The sequence below is a fragment of the Triplophysa rosa genome, linkage group LG12 (genome assembly GCF_024868665.1).
Source record: "Triplophysa rosa linkage group LG12, Trosa_1v2, whole genome shotgun sequence".
NCBI lineage: Eukaryota > Metazoa > Chordata > Actinopteri > Cypriniformes > Nemacheilidae > Triplophysa > Triplophysa rosa.
In genome coordinates, this window is record NC_079901.1 from 11416160 (window position 1) to 11434828 (window position 18669).

Here is an 18669-nt window from a genome sequence, read left to right on the forward strand (position 1 = left end):
CTTCCAAATATTTGATGTATATTAAGTAGCCTACAGCATTCATGTAAACAGCCAGTATACTCTCTTTAATAAAAACAACCAGAACAAACAACTTATATGGATTTGTCATAAATTAATCTCTTTATCCCTGTTTTCACTTTAAAATCCTGATTATCACACCATCCATGTGATTCCACAGAAAAAAATACTTTTTTGTAAGATTAGACACAAGCCGGCGATTTTTATTAGCACTATTCTAATAGTATTCTTATATATTTTTATTCGTAAACCCCTCATTTGCCACTATAGTGACACTTTGGCACTAAATGTCTACTAAAAATGTAAATTTGAACGTAAACACTTTTACACAGCTTTTTCAGGATTTTTTTTAAACTGCCACAATGCAAATTTACTTCAGAAGCCTGAATGTAAATGTGTTTACACATGGAGGTAAAGTAATAAAAATGAAGGGAAGTGATATAACAAACAAATGACACCGAAAGACAGGCATGATATGTGGAGGTCAGACCAAGTGCACTGCCCTTACATTCTGAGCCGTGACCTGTCCTGACACCATTCACAGCCTACACAGCCTACACAACACAAACATGTGCCTCCACTTATTACTGCACACTCTGTACTGTAAATCATAAGCTCTGTGTGTTTTCATTAAGACTTCTAAAATGAAAGTCAATCTAATCAGGTACATTTGTATCTATTCATTTAGCCGACACTTTTTATTTTTTCAAAACAACTTACAAATGAAAAAGCAAAGACAAGAAGGCAATGAAATAGTCAAGCAATTTAGAAGAAAATCAGTATTATCAACAGTTACTGCAATATGATTGATTACATATTACTTATAATATTTTTCTCTTTAGTAAACATTCTTTAGTGTGAACACAATAAATTCATACTGAGATACATTGTGGCATGGGGTGGTTGTCATCTGTGTTTATGTTGTATTTTAAACAATGGCATCTATATTTTTTACCTTTTCATTTTTGCTGTTTCATAGATCTTTGTGTTTGTTTTCCAGTAAATTGTTTACATTTTGTCAAAAGGCTTTTAACGCAGTTTCCATATTGTGACAACTTTCCCCGTAATATGACAACAAGGAAGCTTATGTGGAATCCTCCCTAAAATATCAGAACGTAAATAAAAAAAAAGGCTGACACTATTACCGAGTTAGTCAAAATGTAAAAAAAATAATATAATATACCAATAAACCAACTGGTCAAATTTGAGCTTTATACTTAATTTAGTGTTAAGGAGAAACGCATTTGGCTGTAGGTGAATGTGTGTGTGGGTTATAGAGAAGGGGGAGTCGCCGGGTGCGCGGGACACTTCGCTGCTTGAGCTTGCACTTTTAGCGCTTGCACGAGAATCCAGTCTCTGGCTTTGACGCGCTTTTATAGTAACTGCAGGTGTGCGAGTTTATCACTGAATGAACAGTACGGCTGTTACCTGTGGAACCAGTGGACTGTTCTGTCCGGCAATGTATGGCGCGTAATGGAACTGAGGAGGGATGCGCGAGAACACAGAAACGACCATGAAACGGACAATAATCATTCTCGTTTGCATTTTTCCTCTCATCCACAGTAAGTAGCCTATAGAAGAACTATTGTTTAACCTTAAGTGCAACGCTTAATGTACAAAACAGTAACAGTTAAGATTGCGGGAGCTTCATAAGAAGTGGCGTTTTCGTTATTTCTGTACCCGATTCTATTTTGTAGTTGTAAAATTGGTTGTTGCTGAAATTATTTTGAAACGGTTGCGGTTTAAATCGTGTTTTAATACAGATCATTCCGTAAAAGTCAATCTTAAGAGTTTATCAAAGGCTTATCGTCTGCCTTTACATTATATCTGTCTGTCTCTCATGTGTGTGTCTGATTCTACAGCTATTGAGAAGCGCAAAACTGAACAATTGAAATTTTAACACCGACAGAGGCACTATAACGCACGAGAGTTATACTGAAGGCTATTCATTTATCACACGTTACACTTTTGGACATTTGTTGTTGGTGATCTGAGGCCATACGTGGCTACAGGATAGCATGTGATCCTCAAAACACTTCAACCCATTTAAAGTGTGCTGATGTCACTTGCATTTGCTTTTCTGTAAGCATTCAGAAAAAACACCAAAGAATACTTGGCTGTTGTTCTGGAGCATGCAGGGCCATAACCGTAGACATTTAAAGGTACACTGAAAGCACACTGCATCTGGCAGATGTCTATTTGACGTAATACGTAGTTTGCTCATCTGCAATACGTCTAGGAGACGTCTGCTGTCAGATGACTTATAGACATCTAGAAGATGTCTGTAATATGTTTATGATTAGAATGGATGTAAAACTGCTCTTTCTAATATGTTTAATAGATGTTTTTACACAGCAGATGTTTCCTGATCTCCAGTAGACATCTTACAGACGTACTACGTGTGCTAGCTGGGTATAGTTCACCCTAAAATAAAACTCATTTATTAACCCTCATGTCGTTTAAAACATGAATATGACTTTTTCTTCCAAAGAAAAGAAAATATTTTTCCATGGTTTTGTGTCCAATGGAAGTCAATGGTGCCAATGTTGTTTTGTTACCAACATTTTTAAATATCTTCTTTTGTGTTCGAAAGGAGAAAGTCATGCATATTTGGAATGATGTATTGGGTGGATAAATTATGAACAAATATTTAAAAGTGTACTATCCCATTTTAGATTAGTGAGTTGATTACTGAGCCGAACAATCCTTAGTCCTGATTTCTGGTCTAGACTGTTGATGTAATGGCAGGAAAGATTATTAGATCATGACCATTACTGTAGATCTAATGGATAATCTGCTTATATTTTGAATCTGTTACATGCATACATGTTGAATCTAATATAATAAATAATAATATAATATAATATAATATATAATAATATAAACCTTTCTGAACCACTGTCATAATAAAATAGCACCTCAATTTTTAGTGCAAGTAATTAACAAAATAATAATAAAATTTCAGGGTATTCAAATTTTGTCAAAAATATTATATCCATAATATGTGTTATAATATAATGCATATCACCTGCTGACTATACAGTATAAGGATAAGTGAACCATGAATATTGTAACACAGCTTTAGAGTCCTAATGCATAATCACTGTTAGTTGATCTGTGATGAGACCACACCCACAAGTGATCATTATTGGTCTAAATAGTAGCGGTCAGTAGTTTTACTTGCGACATCCAGTTTCTGCTTGTTTTACAACTTTTTTAATGTAGGATATGTCAAAGTTCGACTTTGCCTGCTATTCCCCTGCTTGTTGTTAATATATTATGCTTAGGGTTGCGAATCGTTTGAATTTTATCGATTCCAATTCCGATTCTGCTTATCGATTTAGATTTTTTATTGATTCCCAGTTTCGATTACACAGTTGACGTAAAACATTTAGATATCAACCTGTATGGTCATTTAGCCTGCTTATTGACTTGTTTGCAAAAACTTGTTTTTTCTGATTTATTACAATTTGTATAGTTGGACTACATCATGGTTAAACTGTAGTAACTATAAAGTGAAAGTGAAGTGAAAGTGACCTATTAGTCAGATATGGTGACCCATACCCTAAATGTGACCTCTGCATTTAACCCATCCAGAGAGTAGTGAACACACGCACAGCAAGTGGTGAACACACGTACACCCGGATCAGTGTATGAAACTATGGTTAATTTGTGGTTCCTGTGCCTCTTCAATGCAAATACTATAGTTAAACTATGCTTACTATACTAAAAAATATTGTTAATTTTCATAAGGGCTTTTATTGAGATATCAGCAACGCGTGTACTTTTCTGAAAATATGCAAACAGGAATTGATAAGAGGAATTCAAATTTTAATCTCAAGTATCCGATTCCTATTCCTTTTGTTTCCGATCCGATTCCTAGCCTTTGATTCCAATTCCAAATTGGAATTGATTTTCGATTCCCAACCCTAATTATGCCCTATATACAGTATCTTCAATCAGCATTACAAAGGTAGTGCTTACAGTGTGGCTTTGGGTGTTTCTAATTAACGCAAATCGGTGCTCATTAATATTAATTAATCACAATTAAACCTTCAAGGCTCAGTGATACATCAATGGGATGCACACTCTCCTAAAAACCATACACTTTGCAGGTTAGTGGCTGAAAATGGCCCCTTTTCAGAACTATAACAAAGCTGTGACACACTGAAAATTAAGACTCTTCTTTGGCTCTAAATGAAGTTAGAGGGAAGACAACAGTGCCAGAATTGGCATTTCTTAAGTAAAAGCCAATCTTTAGATTCTAAAGTGCATATTGCTGCATAGCTCCAAATACGTAAATAAGTTTTTACATAGCAGTTCAGACTTTAATTTTCTGAGTTTTGACACCTCCTTCCTAAAATTACACCATCTTATGTTAAAAGCTTGTTGGCTGTGGGTCCTGGAAGAAATTCTGTTGTGAAGTACAGTACACAGACCGCTGACTCATCAACTGTCTAGCATGGTAATTAACTATTCAAAGCAACAACATAAACAAACTTTAACAACATAAACAAACAAAAGTTCCTGGACTGCCCTTAACTTCCTGTACACATTCGCAAATAATACAGTGCCTGTAGGAAATAAGAAACCGTGAAGAACAGTTACTTTGCTAAACTTGCCTCTCCAATATTTTGAATTTAGACTGCGATACCAAGCTCAACCGCTAGATGTCAATGTACCATACGGTTTCTTTAAATACGACCAAACTACAGGACCCATTCAACAAATTGTTTATTTAATATAGTGAACATACAACAAAATTCAACAAATTCTTTATTTAATACAATTATTATACAATAAAATAATAATATTAATGAATATTAACATAAATTAAATAAAATATAAATAGTTCAAGGCGGACTTCCGTTTCTAATGTAAGTGCCAATAAATGAATTTCTCGTGACTAAATTATGTTTTTATCAACACTCACGTGTAGGATGTTGTTAATACGTCATAGGTCAAAGAGCATACGGGTCACATGACCATAAAACATGGTGGACGCAGTATGTCCAAAATATATTCATACTACTCCCACTCATACTATATAGAACGATAGGTAGGTACTTATTCAAATTCAGTATGCACTGTCACAGTATGTGATTTCGGCCGCAGCCATAGTAACTTTGTCGCACATCCGTTGTTTGAACCACGTTAGCTCAACAACATAGTTGATGACATCACATAGGTGGGGGAGTTATACCATCTTCTAATGAATCCGTTTAGATTAATTTAATGTCATATTATTGCTGTAAATAATATACACTGCATCTGAAAACTACTTTTGTTATCGTAGTTTTGCGCTCTGCGCAGAACGATTGGAATATGCCATCAATGTTCTGTGAGAGCATTTTAAAAGCATATGGAGTGCTCTGTCCCACGATGCTTTTATGCTGTTCGGTCTGCGCAACACCGAATGAAGTCAAACACACACTTTAGCTGTGTCTCATTTCGGAAGGCTGCGTCCTCCGGAGGTCTCATTTGAAGCCTGTTACGTCATCGAGGCTGTCTCATTTCATAAAAGCAGGTAGGACACTGCGTATGCACCCTTCTAATGCGACCTAATTTCTCAGCAATTTGGAGGACACATGAGCTGTATCCTTCGTTGCTAGAGATAACCCACAATTCTTTGCGTCGGCCAAGGTCTGTTATTTGAATAAACGGCAGCAGCTGCACATTCAATGAAATATGTGGTGTTTAAATGTGAACAGTTTACAATTTGTATCACGTTTTTTTTTATCTTGGCAGGCATATGTAGTAATTAGGTTTACAAGCGTTTAGTGATTTTTAAACTTTTAAAACAGTAAGGCAAATGTTTTTATATTTGGTTAACTCTTTTGGCATTGGGTAGAAAGTAACCAACTTTTTACCTCTTAAAATCATGTGGAAATCATTTTAATTAATGTGACAGGTGTGCGAGTGCAGCGTGTTGTCATAGCAATGTGGTACTTCCTGTTTCCTTTTCTGCCAGTATGTCCTACGAAGGACGTCTCATTTAATTCTAAATTGAGGATTCTCCGTATACTGCATCCTTTAGAGGGTGAGACCTCTGGAGGACACAAGGACGCAGCCTTACGAAACGAGACACAGACACATGTTATATAATGTTAGACTATAGGCTACTAAAGATATCATCCCCACTTTTATTATAGAAATTTAACTAATTGCTGGACAACATGTTTTTGATTCAGATATTAATGGTTGCAGTCTTAAGATTCTGATCTCTCTTTTTGGCACTCTACAGGTGGGGTCTGTGCAGACTCAGAGGAGCGTTTAATGAATTGGCTTCTGGGTAAGAACCGCTATAATAAGCTTATCAGGCCTGCTATGAACAGGACAGAGAGAGTGACTGTTCTTCTACAAGTTTCTCTGGCCCAACTGATCAGTGTGGTGAGCTGAAAACATTTGAAACAATGAACAATCCTATTCTTATGATTGGCTGATAAATTAAAGGATTTTAAATGGCACATTTTTGTAAACATAATTTCTCTTTGCTTCCAGAATGAAAGAGAACAAATCATGACGACAAACGTCTGGCTCACTCAGGTAGGCCCATTAATTTTCAATTATCGCAATATTAAGGCCAACATAAACTCAAGGTGTCCTTGCACTTGATCTTGAATTTACCCATAGACCGTCCTCTCTGATCATCAGTGCCACTCGGTACCATTTATTAAACCGGTAATGAAGTGTGTAATTCTGAATAGTCTGACTGAGGGACAGCTCATATACGAAATAAGACAACATTTGCCACATTATCCACAGAACTGGAACGATTATCGACTTTCATGGGACCCGGCTGAGTATGAGGGAATCGACAAGCTTCGGATCCCCTCCAGACACATCTGGCTGCCTGATATTGTGCTGTATAACAAGTGAGTAAAGGGCAAAGATGTATTACAATTACAATATACATGTACAGTATAGTCCCGAGACCATAATAACACAAAATATTCTACTCGTTTCATAGTGCCGATGGTACATATGAGGTGACAGTCTTCACCAATGCCATTGTGCTGTTTAATGGAAGCATTGCCTGGCTCCCTCCTGCTATATATAAGAGCGCCTGTAAGATTGAGGTCAAGCACTTCCCCTTCGATCAGCAAAACTGCACGCTTAAATTTCGCTCCTGGACATACGACCACACTGAGCTTGACCTCGTGTTAAAATCTGAGGTGGCCAGCATGGATGACTTCACTCCAAGTGGCGAATGGGACATCTTAGCTCTGCCAGGCAGGAGAACGGTCAACCCTCATGACCCCACTTATGTCGACCTGACGTACGACTTCATCATCAAGCGCAAGCCGCTTTTCTATACCATAAATCTCATCATACCCTGCGTGCTCATCACCTCGCTGGCCATCCTTGTTTTTTACCTCCCATCGGACTGTGGTGAGAAAATGACTCTATGTATTTCGGTTCTCCTTGCTCTTACGGTCTTCCTTCTTTTGATATCTAAAATCGTGCCACCTACTTCCTTAGATGTACCCTTGATTGGAAAATACCTAATGTTTACTATGGTACTTGTGACATTTTCTATCATCACAAGCGTGTGTGTGCTAAACGTGCACCATCGCTCTCCAAGCACGCACACCATGCCGGTCTGGGTGAAGCTGGTCTTCCTGGTCAAGCTTCCGGCATTGCTTTTCATGCAAAGGCCTAAAGGGATCTCGGCTCGACAGCGGCTGCGCCAGAAAAGGCATCTGCGGGACCCGAGGTCGCTGTTGGGCCTCGGTTACGTGGCTCCTTGCAAATCTGCTATTTCCTCCTCTGCCTCCGTGTTGCTGACTGCGCCGTCAGCATCTGCTCTCTCTTCACCAGGACACTTTTACAACAACAAGGGAGCAGCTCTTAATTTCGGCTACGGCTCTCGGAAAGCAGATTTACGGCCAACAGAATTTCTGCCCAATGGCCACAACTCTACTCAGGACCTGAGGGGCTGGGGGGCCGACATTCAGGAGGCTGTGGATGGGGTTCGTTACGTAGCTGATCACATGATGGGAAATGACGATGATCAAAGTGTGAGTTACATTTGACATATCTGGTGTAGTATTAACTAAACCAAATTCTCTATCAGTTTACAACATTCAAATTAATTAAACAGTTAATTCATTACATTTTATATTAAATGAATAAATAATATAAAATTACAATTTATAAAGATTACAAAATTTGAAGAGTTCAATTGCAAAAACAGATAACTCAGTTTTTTTCTTTTCAAAATGATGTTTTTTATTGTGCTTTCCAATTAATATAAATCAAACTGCAGTTGGGCTGGTTTTGATTAAGAAATACTAATTAAAAACAAATTCAGATAACTAACACAATAAAACACAAATTATAAAAAACATGATTTTAGATATTTGTTATCTGTTTTTGCAAATAAACTCATCATTTATTCCAGTAGACATACAATTAGGTAACATACTGTAGGTGAGATAAAAAGTGGTAACACTTATACTTTGGCCAAACCACATTGTCGGACTATCGATTTGTTTTTCTAAATCAATGTTGAAGGAGGAAGAGCAGTAGTGAATAATGGTGGCTATCAAAAAGTGCAGAGAATAGCAATCTAAAAGATGGTGGAGGTACATGGTCAATAGCTGTTGCTCAGCACTTGTTAAACTGAAAATTATTTACATGGTGCTTGAACTCATTCTCTACACTGCAATTTTCTTTTGTTTCCTGCTAAATGCATTTTCCCCCTGTTGGTCTGCTAACAGGTCAGTGCTTTTAGTACTGATGTTATCTCTGCATCTCCCTCCTTAGGTCATCGAGGACTGGAAGTATGTTGCCATGGTGGTGGACAGGTTGTTTCTCTGGATCTTTGTGATTGTTTGTGTAGTGGGCACTTTAGGTCTTTTCCTCCAGCCTCTCTTCCAGAACCAGACTGTTCCTGTCCAACAGCCTATTACAGAATCATCGAGACGGGATGGAATTTGACAAAATGTGGAAGGTCTTCTTTTAGTCGACTGAAGCCACAGCCACCATCACCAGCTGCAAATATCTGAACTACTACTTTCTATAATCTGACCCACAGACATCAAGCATTCATTTATTGTCTTAATATTAATCCAAAATTGTTCTTCCTATATGGCAGCAAAACATTCAAATATTTACTTTGTCATTTTATGCAGCATTACTCTACAGACAAGGGATACTTCACCCTAAAAAGAAAATTCTGTCAACATGTACTCACCTTCAGATTGTTCCAAACCTGTATAAGTGTCTTTGTTCTGCTGAACGCACAGGATGATATCTGGAAGATTGTCAGATCTCACCCCCAGTATTTATTTTCCCCACTATGGCAGTAAATGGTGGGTGAGATCTCACAATCTTCCAAATTTCTTCCTGTGTGTTCAGTAGAACAAAGAAAGTTATACGGGTTTGGAACAATCTAAGGGTGAGTAAATGATGACAGAATTTTCAAGTATCCCTTTAGGTTACGAATTCAATGTAGAAATGCACTATTGCCAGATAGTTATAAACTATTATTATAATCTAAAGGAAACTGATTTAAGTTGGGGGGGTACTAAATAGTATCTAATGGTCACGTGAACTTAATATGTTGGCCCAAGGAGTTGACCCGCCATGTAAAATAAAACAGCTTTTATCAGGCTACTGGTATGACTGGAGTCCCATATGAGTGTAAAGGCCTTTGAATGAGGTTAAAGAAAATGGAAAAGAACAGTGCTGCATGTATGTTTCGTGACTGTGTTGAGTGTGTTTGTTGTTTTCCTAATGGGTAAACAAGGTTTAAAAAAAGGAAAATGCATACAATTTTCAGTCACCTGATGAAAAAAGACGAACAATTCCCAAAAATGTACGTAATTTAGACAAAACATAAGCATTTACAGCTCGCCATGTTGAATGCCACAGATTTGTCAGAGATAGAGGGAATGCTTCAGCTGCCAAATGACAGTGGAAGCATGTTTTTTTTGTGCAGTCCTTTCCATAATGCAAGTCATCAGGTGTCATCGTCCAGGTGTCCTGAAATTTCATTCTACCCATCAGATTATTCAACTCATTCAAAACAAGAGGGTGATGCGTTTGTTTGAAGTGATATCCAGCACTGTCATTAACGTGATTGTGCTCAAATATCAGTCTACAAAACTCGACTAGGTCGCTCTAAGACGATGAAAACACTGGATTAAGTGACTTAAGGTAACTAACGATTAATGTTCTTCAAGCAGTGCTGATATTTAAATAAAGACATTTCATATCTTTGTGGCTATATTTTGTGTTCTGTTCTAGCCAGATGTATGCTTTTTTTCGCAAGTTATGTTTAATAAAAATTCACCGCTACCGAAAACTCATGCAAGCTTATAGACCAGACTCACAGTTTTGTTTTAATTTATTGCTGAGCTAAATTCAAGGCTTGAACTTTGCATATAAATAATGGCCTAATGATATAACTTGCAATGATGTGGCGTAGCAAAAATAATTTTCTTTAGTGTGCCACCTGCTGGTTACTCAAGCTATTACTGAGTTCTCTCTTTACACACGTACGCACGCACACCATTATGAGATGTCTAAACCAGATTGCAATGTATCGCCCTTATTCACATTATAAAATTACGTGGCAGCTGTCGAAGCTGTTGTATAATTTTGCATTTTTTCTAAATCTTTTTTGTTTCTTGAATACATGATATAATTTAAAATCTTAGTTTTGGGTGTATTAAAGTCAAGGTAGTTCAACTTTAACAACCCGTCTACGTTCTCTTTTTATAAGCGTTCAGAAACATCTATTGAATGGTTAAGCGCTGTCCGAGGTGCTGAATTCAGGAAACTCGCTTAATTCACGTGGGATGGGGAAATACATCTTACGGCTTAATCATTATGTTAAATTCCAAAGTATCTTCACAAAGAAGTGTAATTGTTTTCATTTTAAGCCAGCTAATTTCTCCAACAAATACCATCAGTAGGCACATTTGCCCTGCTTGTTGAACCTATACCACGAGGGCTTATATTTCCATCCTCCACAGTAACTGACGATTGCTCGCTCCCGCCTCTCTCCCCCCCCCCCCTCTCTCTCTATCTCTCTTTCTCTACATCCTCGCATGGTCATGTTTCCATCTGCCCTTTTTTCTGCCGCTCTCCGGTGCGCTCGCGCCTGTCTCGTCCCCGTTCGGACCCTTTTGGATTATTTTAAGAGAAATTCTCTGGACCCTACAATGAACGCCAGATCTCTTCTCGTGATTTACACGTGCCCCTTTATGCTTTTTAACTTGTCTGGTAAGTAGAGGAAGACTGGTAAGTTTTAGGTTGAGTAGTACTGTATGCTGGCCTGAAGCTTCGCTACTTGTTGCTGTTTATTGAAATGTGTGTTGATGTTTAAGAAAGGTTTAACTTTAAATCAAATGAATGATTTACATATACTGTTCTGAATGAAGGGTTACTTGTGAAATTGGTCATTTGTTAAAACACATCGTCTTTTTAACATGACTTTTTAAAACCCCATTGGCATTTATATGTGAAACCAGTTTCTGTATGGCTGAATATAAAGCCTGTTATAATACATGCGATGTTTCAACCACATGTTGTAGCAGTTTTGCATTTTAAAAATGTAAAAGAATATAAAATAAAAGGCGATGAAAGTCAAGATAAGGATTGTATACAAATGGCAACCTCTGTGAGAATTAAGGAAATATATTAGTTTTGACTCATTCATGTTCTTCTAACTTAACATTCCAGTGAATGGATAATATGAGAACACATTCAACACATTTATATTGGAAATAGTGTTGAAAACGTTTCCATGCGCATAATGTGTGTTAATATATCAACCTTTCTGATTCAGGGGTTACATGCTCTGAGGCGGAGCACAAACTGTTCTCTGGGATCTTCTCCAGTTATAACCAGTACATCAGACCAGTGGAGAATGTGTCTGACCCAGTGATAGTTCAGTTTGAAGTGTCTATGTCACAGCTTGTCAAAGTGGTGAGTGCCTGTCAAGGACAATTTTGTTTAAGATAATGTTTGAGGAATCATGTTATGTTAGGAGTCATGTCAGGACAGGTCTGTTTCCTTCATTTGGTGTGTGTACTATATAATAGTGTGCGTGCGTGTGTGTGTGTCGTCTTGACAATATCAGGTCACAAAAGCCTTGATTAACTTGGAATGAAAATGCATAACTATATTTTGACAAGAAATTGTCTTGAGAAATTAGCTGACAAAGCCTTTTAAGGGTGTCATCAATTAAACAGTGAAGAACTAGGCTTTTGTTTTGGGTTATTTTGTAGTCATTTTATATTAAATGTCCTTATTTAGTTTGCTTGTGTGTGAGAGTCTGTATTAGTCCAGGTTCTGTGCACATGCTTTTGGACATGCACATCAAAACCCTTAATGAGTTTTCATGCTTCTATCAGCCATCTAGCCACATCATGAGTCCAGGTTATCTTCAAAGAAATTGCATTACAGCATGCTACAGCATCACATACTGAAGCTTCAAAGGCTCAGTGCAGGCTGTTTCGAGCTCTCTCTGAACTCTGAATGGATCTGTGAATGAGTCTGTAAACATATGATTTCACTAGAAAGTAAATAATATATTTTATTTCCCCCGTATTCCTTAGTGATCTCCCCAATGCCATTAAGAACCACTCCCCCTTTATACTTTCTATATATTATATTCTATAACGAGCTTTCAACAAGAACAACACATATGCATTATACTCTTTAGTTTAGTTTATTTATTTATATAGCACATTTGACTTTATGACTTGTATATGCAGATGTTTCTGTCAATGATCATCACGTTCATGCTTTATCATGCGTTAAAGTAGTGGCTGGTAACTTAATGCGTATGTTGGTAAAACTTAATGGTAAAACTTAATGTTTGAAGGTGTAGGAAAACTATTACAGCAATGGATGATTTAAATCAATTTGAATGAAAATGCATATGAATTCTACATCGTTTTAAATGTCTAATTTTAGGATTATAAAAATATAGCTGTTCCTGTAGTTTAACTGTTGAGAATGGGGGTTTTGACAACAAAGTCGTGAGTTTAGCTCCTAGGGAACACACATATTAATAAAATGTTACATACGCTGTATTATACAGTACCTCACTATGGGAAACTGTGTCTGCCAAATGAGTTGTTATTTAAATCTGTGGTAAATTGTGTAGTGTAATTCTCTCTGTCAACATTTTCAGTGAGCACTTTATTTGATTAAAATTTTGTATCCTATAAATTAAGAACAACTGTTACTTTTGCATTTCATGTGAAAGCCTCTCTCCATCTAATGGGTCTATCTCTCAATGGACGTCGTAGAATAGCATAAATTTGGGATTACCTTAATTTCTTTCAGGAAACTTTTATATTCCTTTTAAAAACCATAAAGGTTTAATGCGGGACAAGACTCTTAGCTCTACACAGAAAAAAGGTTGGACCAGTGTACCTTTTCTGAGGGGGGTTACCTCTAAAGGTTGTTTCTGTACCTTTACAGGTATACAGAACATGAAATGTTGTACCTTTTTTGGGTACATTATTGTACCCTAAGGACCTATTGTGTATCTTAAGGTCCTTAGGGTAAAATAATGTACCCCAAAAGTTACAACAAAAAGACAGGGTACCACCCCAGCGACAGAAAAGGTAGTTTTAAACATTTTTTTTCTGACAGTGCTGTCATTTTTCCTTTCGAGGTGGAATCTTATATTGATTAGTTTAAATTACACCTATGTGGATTGTTTTATAAAATACTCTTAAAAAATAAGATTATACTCTTAAAAATACTCCTAAAATTCATTTTCACGTTTATTGTATTAGTTTAAAACAAAGAGAACAAAACAACCGTCACATTTATTTGCAGGCATGCTTATTTATCACGTTTAATAACATGATTTAATATATTTAAAATAAAACATTACTGTTTATCTCATTCATTTAATCTCGTTTTTCTTTAAAGTAGAAAATAAATGTCAACAAGAACAAACATAATTGTGTATAATAATACATTCGTGACCTTCAGCTGATTCTAATCAAGTGGTCGTCTCTTGTTGTATCATGGGAAATAGTGAATGAGCGGATGTACACTCAAAAGCAGAGTGGATTGTGGGTAAAAAAGAGTGAACGAATGTTGGGAATGAAGTAGTTCACTCAGGTTTCGGACACCACTACAAAATGGCGGACACCCAATATAGTGCACTATATAGGAGATACGGAGCGGTTTCGGACACAGCTTTTGTGTGCTTTATGGAGAGCCTTTTGGCAAGAGGTCTCAGGTGGGCTTCAGTATCCCTCGGTTCACAGCACATCTGTGAGGACACCTCCCCCCACCCCCAAGCCTGGAGAAATGACTGCTTATGGCATCATGCTTCTTCTTTAATATTTATTTAGGGTGGCCTGGCATTTCCCCGCAGGTGATATGTCTGTCCCACTTAGAGGCTCTCTCTGTACCTTTTTCTGCAGGATGAAATCAACCAGATTATGGAGACCAATCTTTGGCTGCGACATGTAAGTTAATACATTATTTACATCAGAGAGGTCACTGATTCATTTAAATACTTGTTTAATCATGCATTTATTCATGTTTAAAGTGTTTATGTCACGAGTGGTGTGGTGGAAGAACCCAGATGCAGGCAGCGGCAGTGAAGGGGTTAACAGATTTTATTTAAACACTAAACAGAAACAAAAACCCTCGATTGGGGGGAAACAAAACTATAACAGAAGACTATAAAAGATAAACAAAAACTTCCCACAATGGTGCAGAACGAGAACTAACAATAATCAAAAACTCAAACTAACTAACTAACACGGGCAAGACAAGGCAGGAACTCGAGGAATCCGCACACAAAGAACATCAGCACATACATACACATGCAATCCACTAGCACAGGACAAAGAAACATGAGGGCATTAAATAGGGAAGACAAACGAAGGATAACGACACAGGGCAGGTGAGGGTAATCAGACACGGCCGGGAAACAATACAGGAAACGAGAGGGGCGGGGCCAATGACGAGACACTGGAGAGAGGACAATAATATGTTTCTCTCCACACATAACCAAAGGCTTTGTCATGGCTCTGCCTCATGACCAAGAAAAACATGACTAATAGAGGCAGAGCCATGACAGTTTAAGTGTTTAAAGTTCACCCCAAAATGAATCATCATGTCATCATTTTATATATCAATTTCTTTGTTCTGCTGAACACAAAAGAAGATATTTGAAAGAATGTCAGTAAGCAAACAGATCTCACTGCCATAGTAAAATGAAAATAAAAACTATAGGAGTCATTGGGGGATGATCTATTTGATCTGTACTGACATTCTTAAAAATATCTTCCTTTGTGAAGAAAGAAAGAAATTTATACTGATTTGGAACAAGTAAATGATAACAGAATTCATATTTTTGGGAGAACTATTCCTTTAAATAACTAAAGGATTATCAAGTACATATATTTTATCAAGTTAAATGTTCAACAGACCTGTAAAACAGATAACAGGAAACAATCCGGACCTATTGTAATATCTATTAAAATGTCCCTTGAAATGGCATTGCCTCCAAAAGTACATTAGTCAGACTGTCCTGTTCTCTGTAACTGTCCTTTATCATCTGTCCTTTCTGCAATGGCAAAGCTGCAATGGTTTTGTCAGTCTGTGTACAAACGTAATGACCTGACCTAACCTGAGATAGCCTGGAGCATAACAAATTCATACCTCTACCTTTTTCAAGTCCGCACCACCATAAATATCCTAGAATGCCATTAAAGCTGAACACACATCTCATCTCAGATGTCTGTAGATATAGTCTGTAATTTTTTTAAATTAATTTTAAGAGAAACATTTATATCTAAATGAGACCTAACTATGAATGTCTACTGAGCTATGATTTTTTTATACTATTGTCCTTTTTTTAAAGATATGGAATGATTATAAGCTCAGGTGGGATCCCAAAGAGTTTGGAGGTGTTGAGTTCATCCGTGTGCCCTCTAACAAGATCTGGAAGCCAGACATAGTCTTGTACAACAAGTAAGTATTCTTCATTAAACCAAAGACCTGTGTTTCATGCATTGTCTGCTCATAATAATACATCCGTTTTTTTTGTAAACCACAGTGCAGTTGGAGACTTCCAGGTGGATGATAAAACGAAAGCTCTTTTACGCTTCAATGGAGATGTAATGTGGATCCCACCAGCCATCTTCAAGAGCTCTTGCAAGATCGATGTGACATACTTCCCATTCGACTACCAGAACTGCACCATGAAGTTCGGCTCGTGGACCTACGACAAGGCCAAAATCGACCTGGTGCTCATCGGTTCCACCATAAACCTGAAGGATTTCTGGGAAAGTGGAGAATGGACGATTATCGATGCTCCCGGGTACAAGCATGATATCAAGTACAACTGCTGCGAAGAGATCTACACGGATATTACGTACTCTCTCTACATTCGCCGTCTGCCTCTTTTCTACACCATAAACATGATCATTCCCTGTCTGCTCATCTCCTTCCTGACCGTTCTGGTTTTCTATCTCCCTTCTGATTGTGGTGAGAAGGTGACGTTGTGTATTTCCGTTCTCCTCTCCCTCACTGTTTTCCTCCTGGTAATCACAGAGACCATTCCATCCACTTCTCTTGTCATCCCTTTGATTGGAGAATATCTTCTTTTCACTATGATATTTGTTACTCTTTCCATCGTAATCACAGTCTTTGTGCTCAATGTTCATTACCGTACCCCTAAAACGCACACCATGCCACGTTGGGTGCGTCATGTCTTTCTTAGTCTCCTCCCTCGGGTCATGTTCATGACACGGCCTGAGAAAGATCCAGAGAGACCCGGCTGTACCGGAGCTCCTCCACGACCTTGCACTCTTCACGCACCGGGCTCCATTACCCCACACATTCCAAAGCAGCACAGTCTGCCGGGAAGCCTCCCACCCCGCCCTCAGCTCCTCCTGTGCACTGAGCTCACTAATCTGGGCGATGCTTCCAATACAGGGTCCAGCTTTCTGTGTAGAGAAGGACGATGTACTTGCTGCTGGATGAAGCACACCACTAAACTGTCGATGGAGGGGGGAGCAGATGGCATCATGGGAAGCAGAGAAAGAGGAAGCAGTCCCTGCTCCAGCTCAAAATCTCTGGATGGAGGGGTTTTGTGTATGTCAAGTCTCTCGCCTGAAGTCAGAGATGCTATCGAGAGTGTGAAGTACATCGCAGAAAACATGAAGTTACAAAATGAGGCCAAGGAGGTAAGAATGTTGGGGGATTCTCACAAAATCTTGCATTTAAAGATATGAAATGTGATTTTTTTAAACACTTGCATCAACAAATTTCCTTTTTTGGCATTAAAAAAAGTCTATGTTTCATTTTAAAATTGGCACTGTACTGGCAGATGTGTTAATTCAAAATTAAGTTTAATGTGAAAATAAAGCTTATTGTAGAAACAGTCCATTTAAAATGTTAAGGACGATGAGAATATCAGTCATGGACACTTCTTTTTTCCACAATTTTGTTTTTATTTTACATTAATATTCTGTCAACTTTTTTTTGAGAACATCTAGTAGAACTTCCAATTATATTTTAAGAATATGTAAGTGTAAAGTAAAATATTTTTTGTGTTTAAAATTATCCTTTGTACATAGTAGAGAACACAAGTATTTTATTTTAATAATTTTTTGTCTTACTAAATTATATGTTTTATATTTAAAATCATTACTGCCATGACGTTTCATTGCTTTCATGAGAATTAACCTGTTCCATCAGTCATCAGTTTTAAAAGAAACTCTCATTCTCTTAAGTACTCCAACTCACTCATTCCAAAGCCGTATGCTGTTTTCCCATAAAAACAAAAAAGAGATTTTTAAGAATGTTCATGCCGCTTTTGTCGTACAACAACAGTTCACATATTGTCATGCTCCAAAACAAAAACTTTCACTCTGTTCCTTGTGCAAGAAAAACAATGTGGGTTTGGCACAACACAAGGGCAAGTAAAGAGTTTTTGAACTGTGTGTTTATTTAGCAATTGCTCCCATATATTTCTATTCTTGAAAAGCTGAATTCTGTTACCAAACCTAAGCTAGGTGTCTTTGTGATTTCCTTTCTCATTTTTTGAATGCCTTGTTCTTTCAAACCTTTAAAGGTCCAAGATGACTGGAAGTATGTTGCCATGGTGATTGACAGGATCTTCCTGTGGGTCTTTGTCCTTGTGTGCATTCTGGGTACAGCTGGACTCTTCTTGCAGCCCCTACTGTCGGGCAAGGACATGTGATATCTTCATAGACACTAACACTCAGCATTATGGGATTTTTTTTAAATAACATATTCCTATGTTTTGTAATAGACTTTCTGTTAATACATGAAACTTATAGTAAATTTGTCACACATTTATGCTTACATCCTTTTAAAAGACTCACTTCAGGGTAACATAATGTGCATCTAAAAATATATTTAATTTTAATCTAACTATATCTTTTTTGTTATCGGTGGTATCAAAATGCTATGTGTGTTTGTAGCTTTAAAATTCTTGTCAGACTTGATTTGAAAAGAAAATGTTGATCTTTAGATCCTATTAAAGTAGGCCTATTTTAAACAGACCAGCACCATCTCGTGGGTGATTTGAGGAAGTGCAAGCCAACCTATCATATCCCTAGCACATTACAGACCTCTACCAAGCCGCTACAATCCAGGCTATGTTGGGGTGGGTATTAAACACTG

At 37.5% G+C, this 18669-nt stretch overlaps 2 protein-coding genes across 2 annotated transcripts; both read left to right on the forward strand.

Annotated features, from left to right (window-relative positions):
• Nucleotides 1-1304: 1304 nt before the first annotated feature.
• On the forward strand, nt 1305-9338 carry chrnb4 (cholinergic receptor, nicotinic, beta 4 (neuronal)). The gene is made up of 6 exons (XM_057348000.1): nt 1305-1580; nt 6263-6408; nt 6520-6564; nt 6784-6893; nt 6989-8039; nt 8788-9338. Exons 1-6 carry the CDS (start codon nt 1508-1510, stop codon nt 8959-8961), a joined length of 1599 nt encoding a protein of 532 aa, XP_057203983.1. The 5' UTR covers nt 1305-1507; the 3' UTR covers nt 8962-9338.
• Nucleotides 9339-11157: 1819 nt separating this feature from the next.
• Nucleotides 11158-18367, forward strand: chrna3 (cholinergic receptor, nicotinic, alpha 3). The gene is made up of 6 exons (XM_057348015.1): nt 11158-11253; nt 11819-11958; nt 14427-14471; nt 15878-15987; nt 16073-17204; nt 18095-18367. Exons 1-6 carry the CDS (start codon nt 11193-11195, stop codon nt 18221-18223), a joined length of 1617 nt encoding a protein of 538 aa, XP_057203998.1. The 5' UTR covers nt 11158-11192; the 3' UTR covers nt 18224-18367.
• The last annotated feature ends 302 nt before the right edge of the window (nt 18368-18669 follow it).

Excerpts from the sequence above, each read along its gene's own strand:
- chrna3 (XM_057348015.1), top strand. The coding sequence starts at position 11,193 with ATGAACGCCAGATCTCTTCTCGTGATTTACACGTGCCCCTTTATGCTT. Across the intron at positions 11,254-11,818 it reads TATGCTTTTTAACTTGTCTG|GGGTTACATGCTCTGAGGCG; the intron begins GTAAGTAGAGGA and ends TTTCTGATTCAG. Across the intron at positions 14,472-15,877 it reads CCAATCTTTGGCTGCGACAT|ATATGGAATGATTATAAGCT; the intron begins GTAAGTTAATAC and ends CTTTTTTTAAAG.
- chrnb4 (XM_057348000.1), top strand. The coding sequence starts at position 1,508 with ATGCGCGAGAACACAGAAACGACCATGAAACGGACAATAATCATTCTC. Across the intron at positions 1,581-6,262 it reads CATTTTTCCTCTCATCCACA|GTGGGGTCTGTGCAGACTCA; the intron begins GTAAGTAGCCTA and ends GGCACTCTACAG. Across the intron at positions 8,040-8,787 it reads GAAATGACGATGATCAAAGT|GTCATCGAGGACTGGAAGTA; the intron begins GTGAGTTACATT and ends CTCCCTCCTTAG.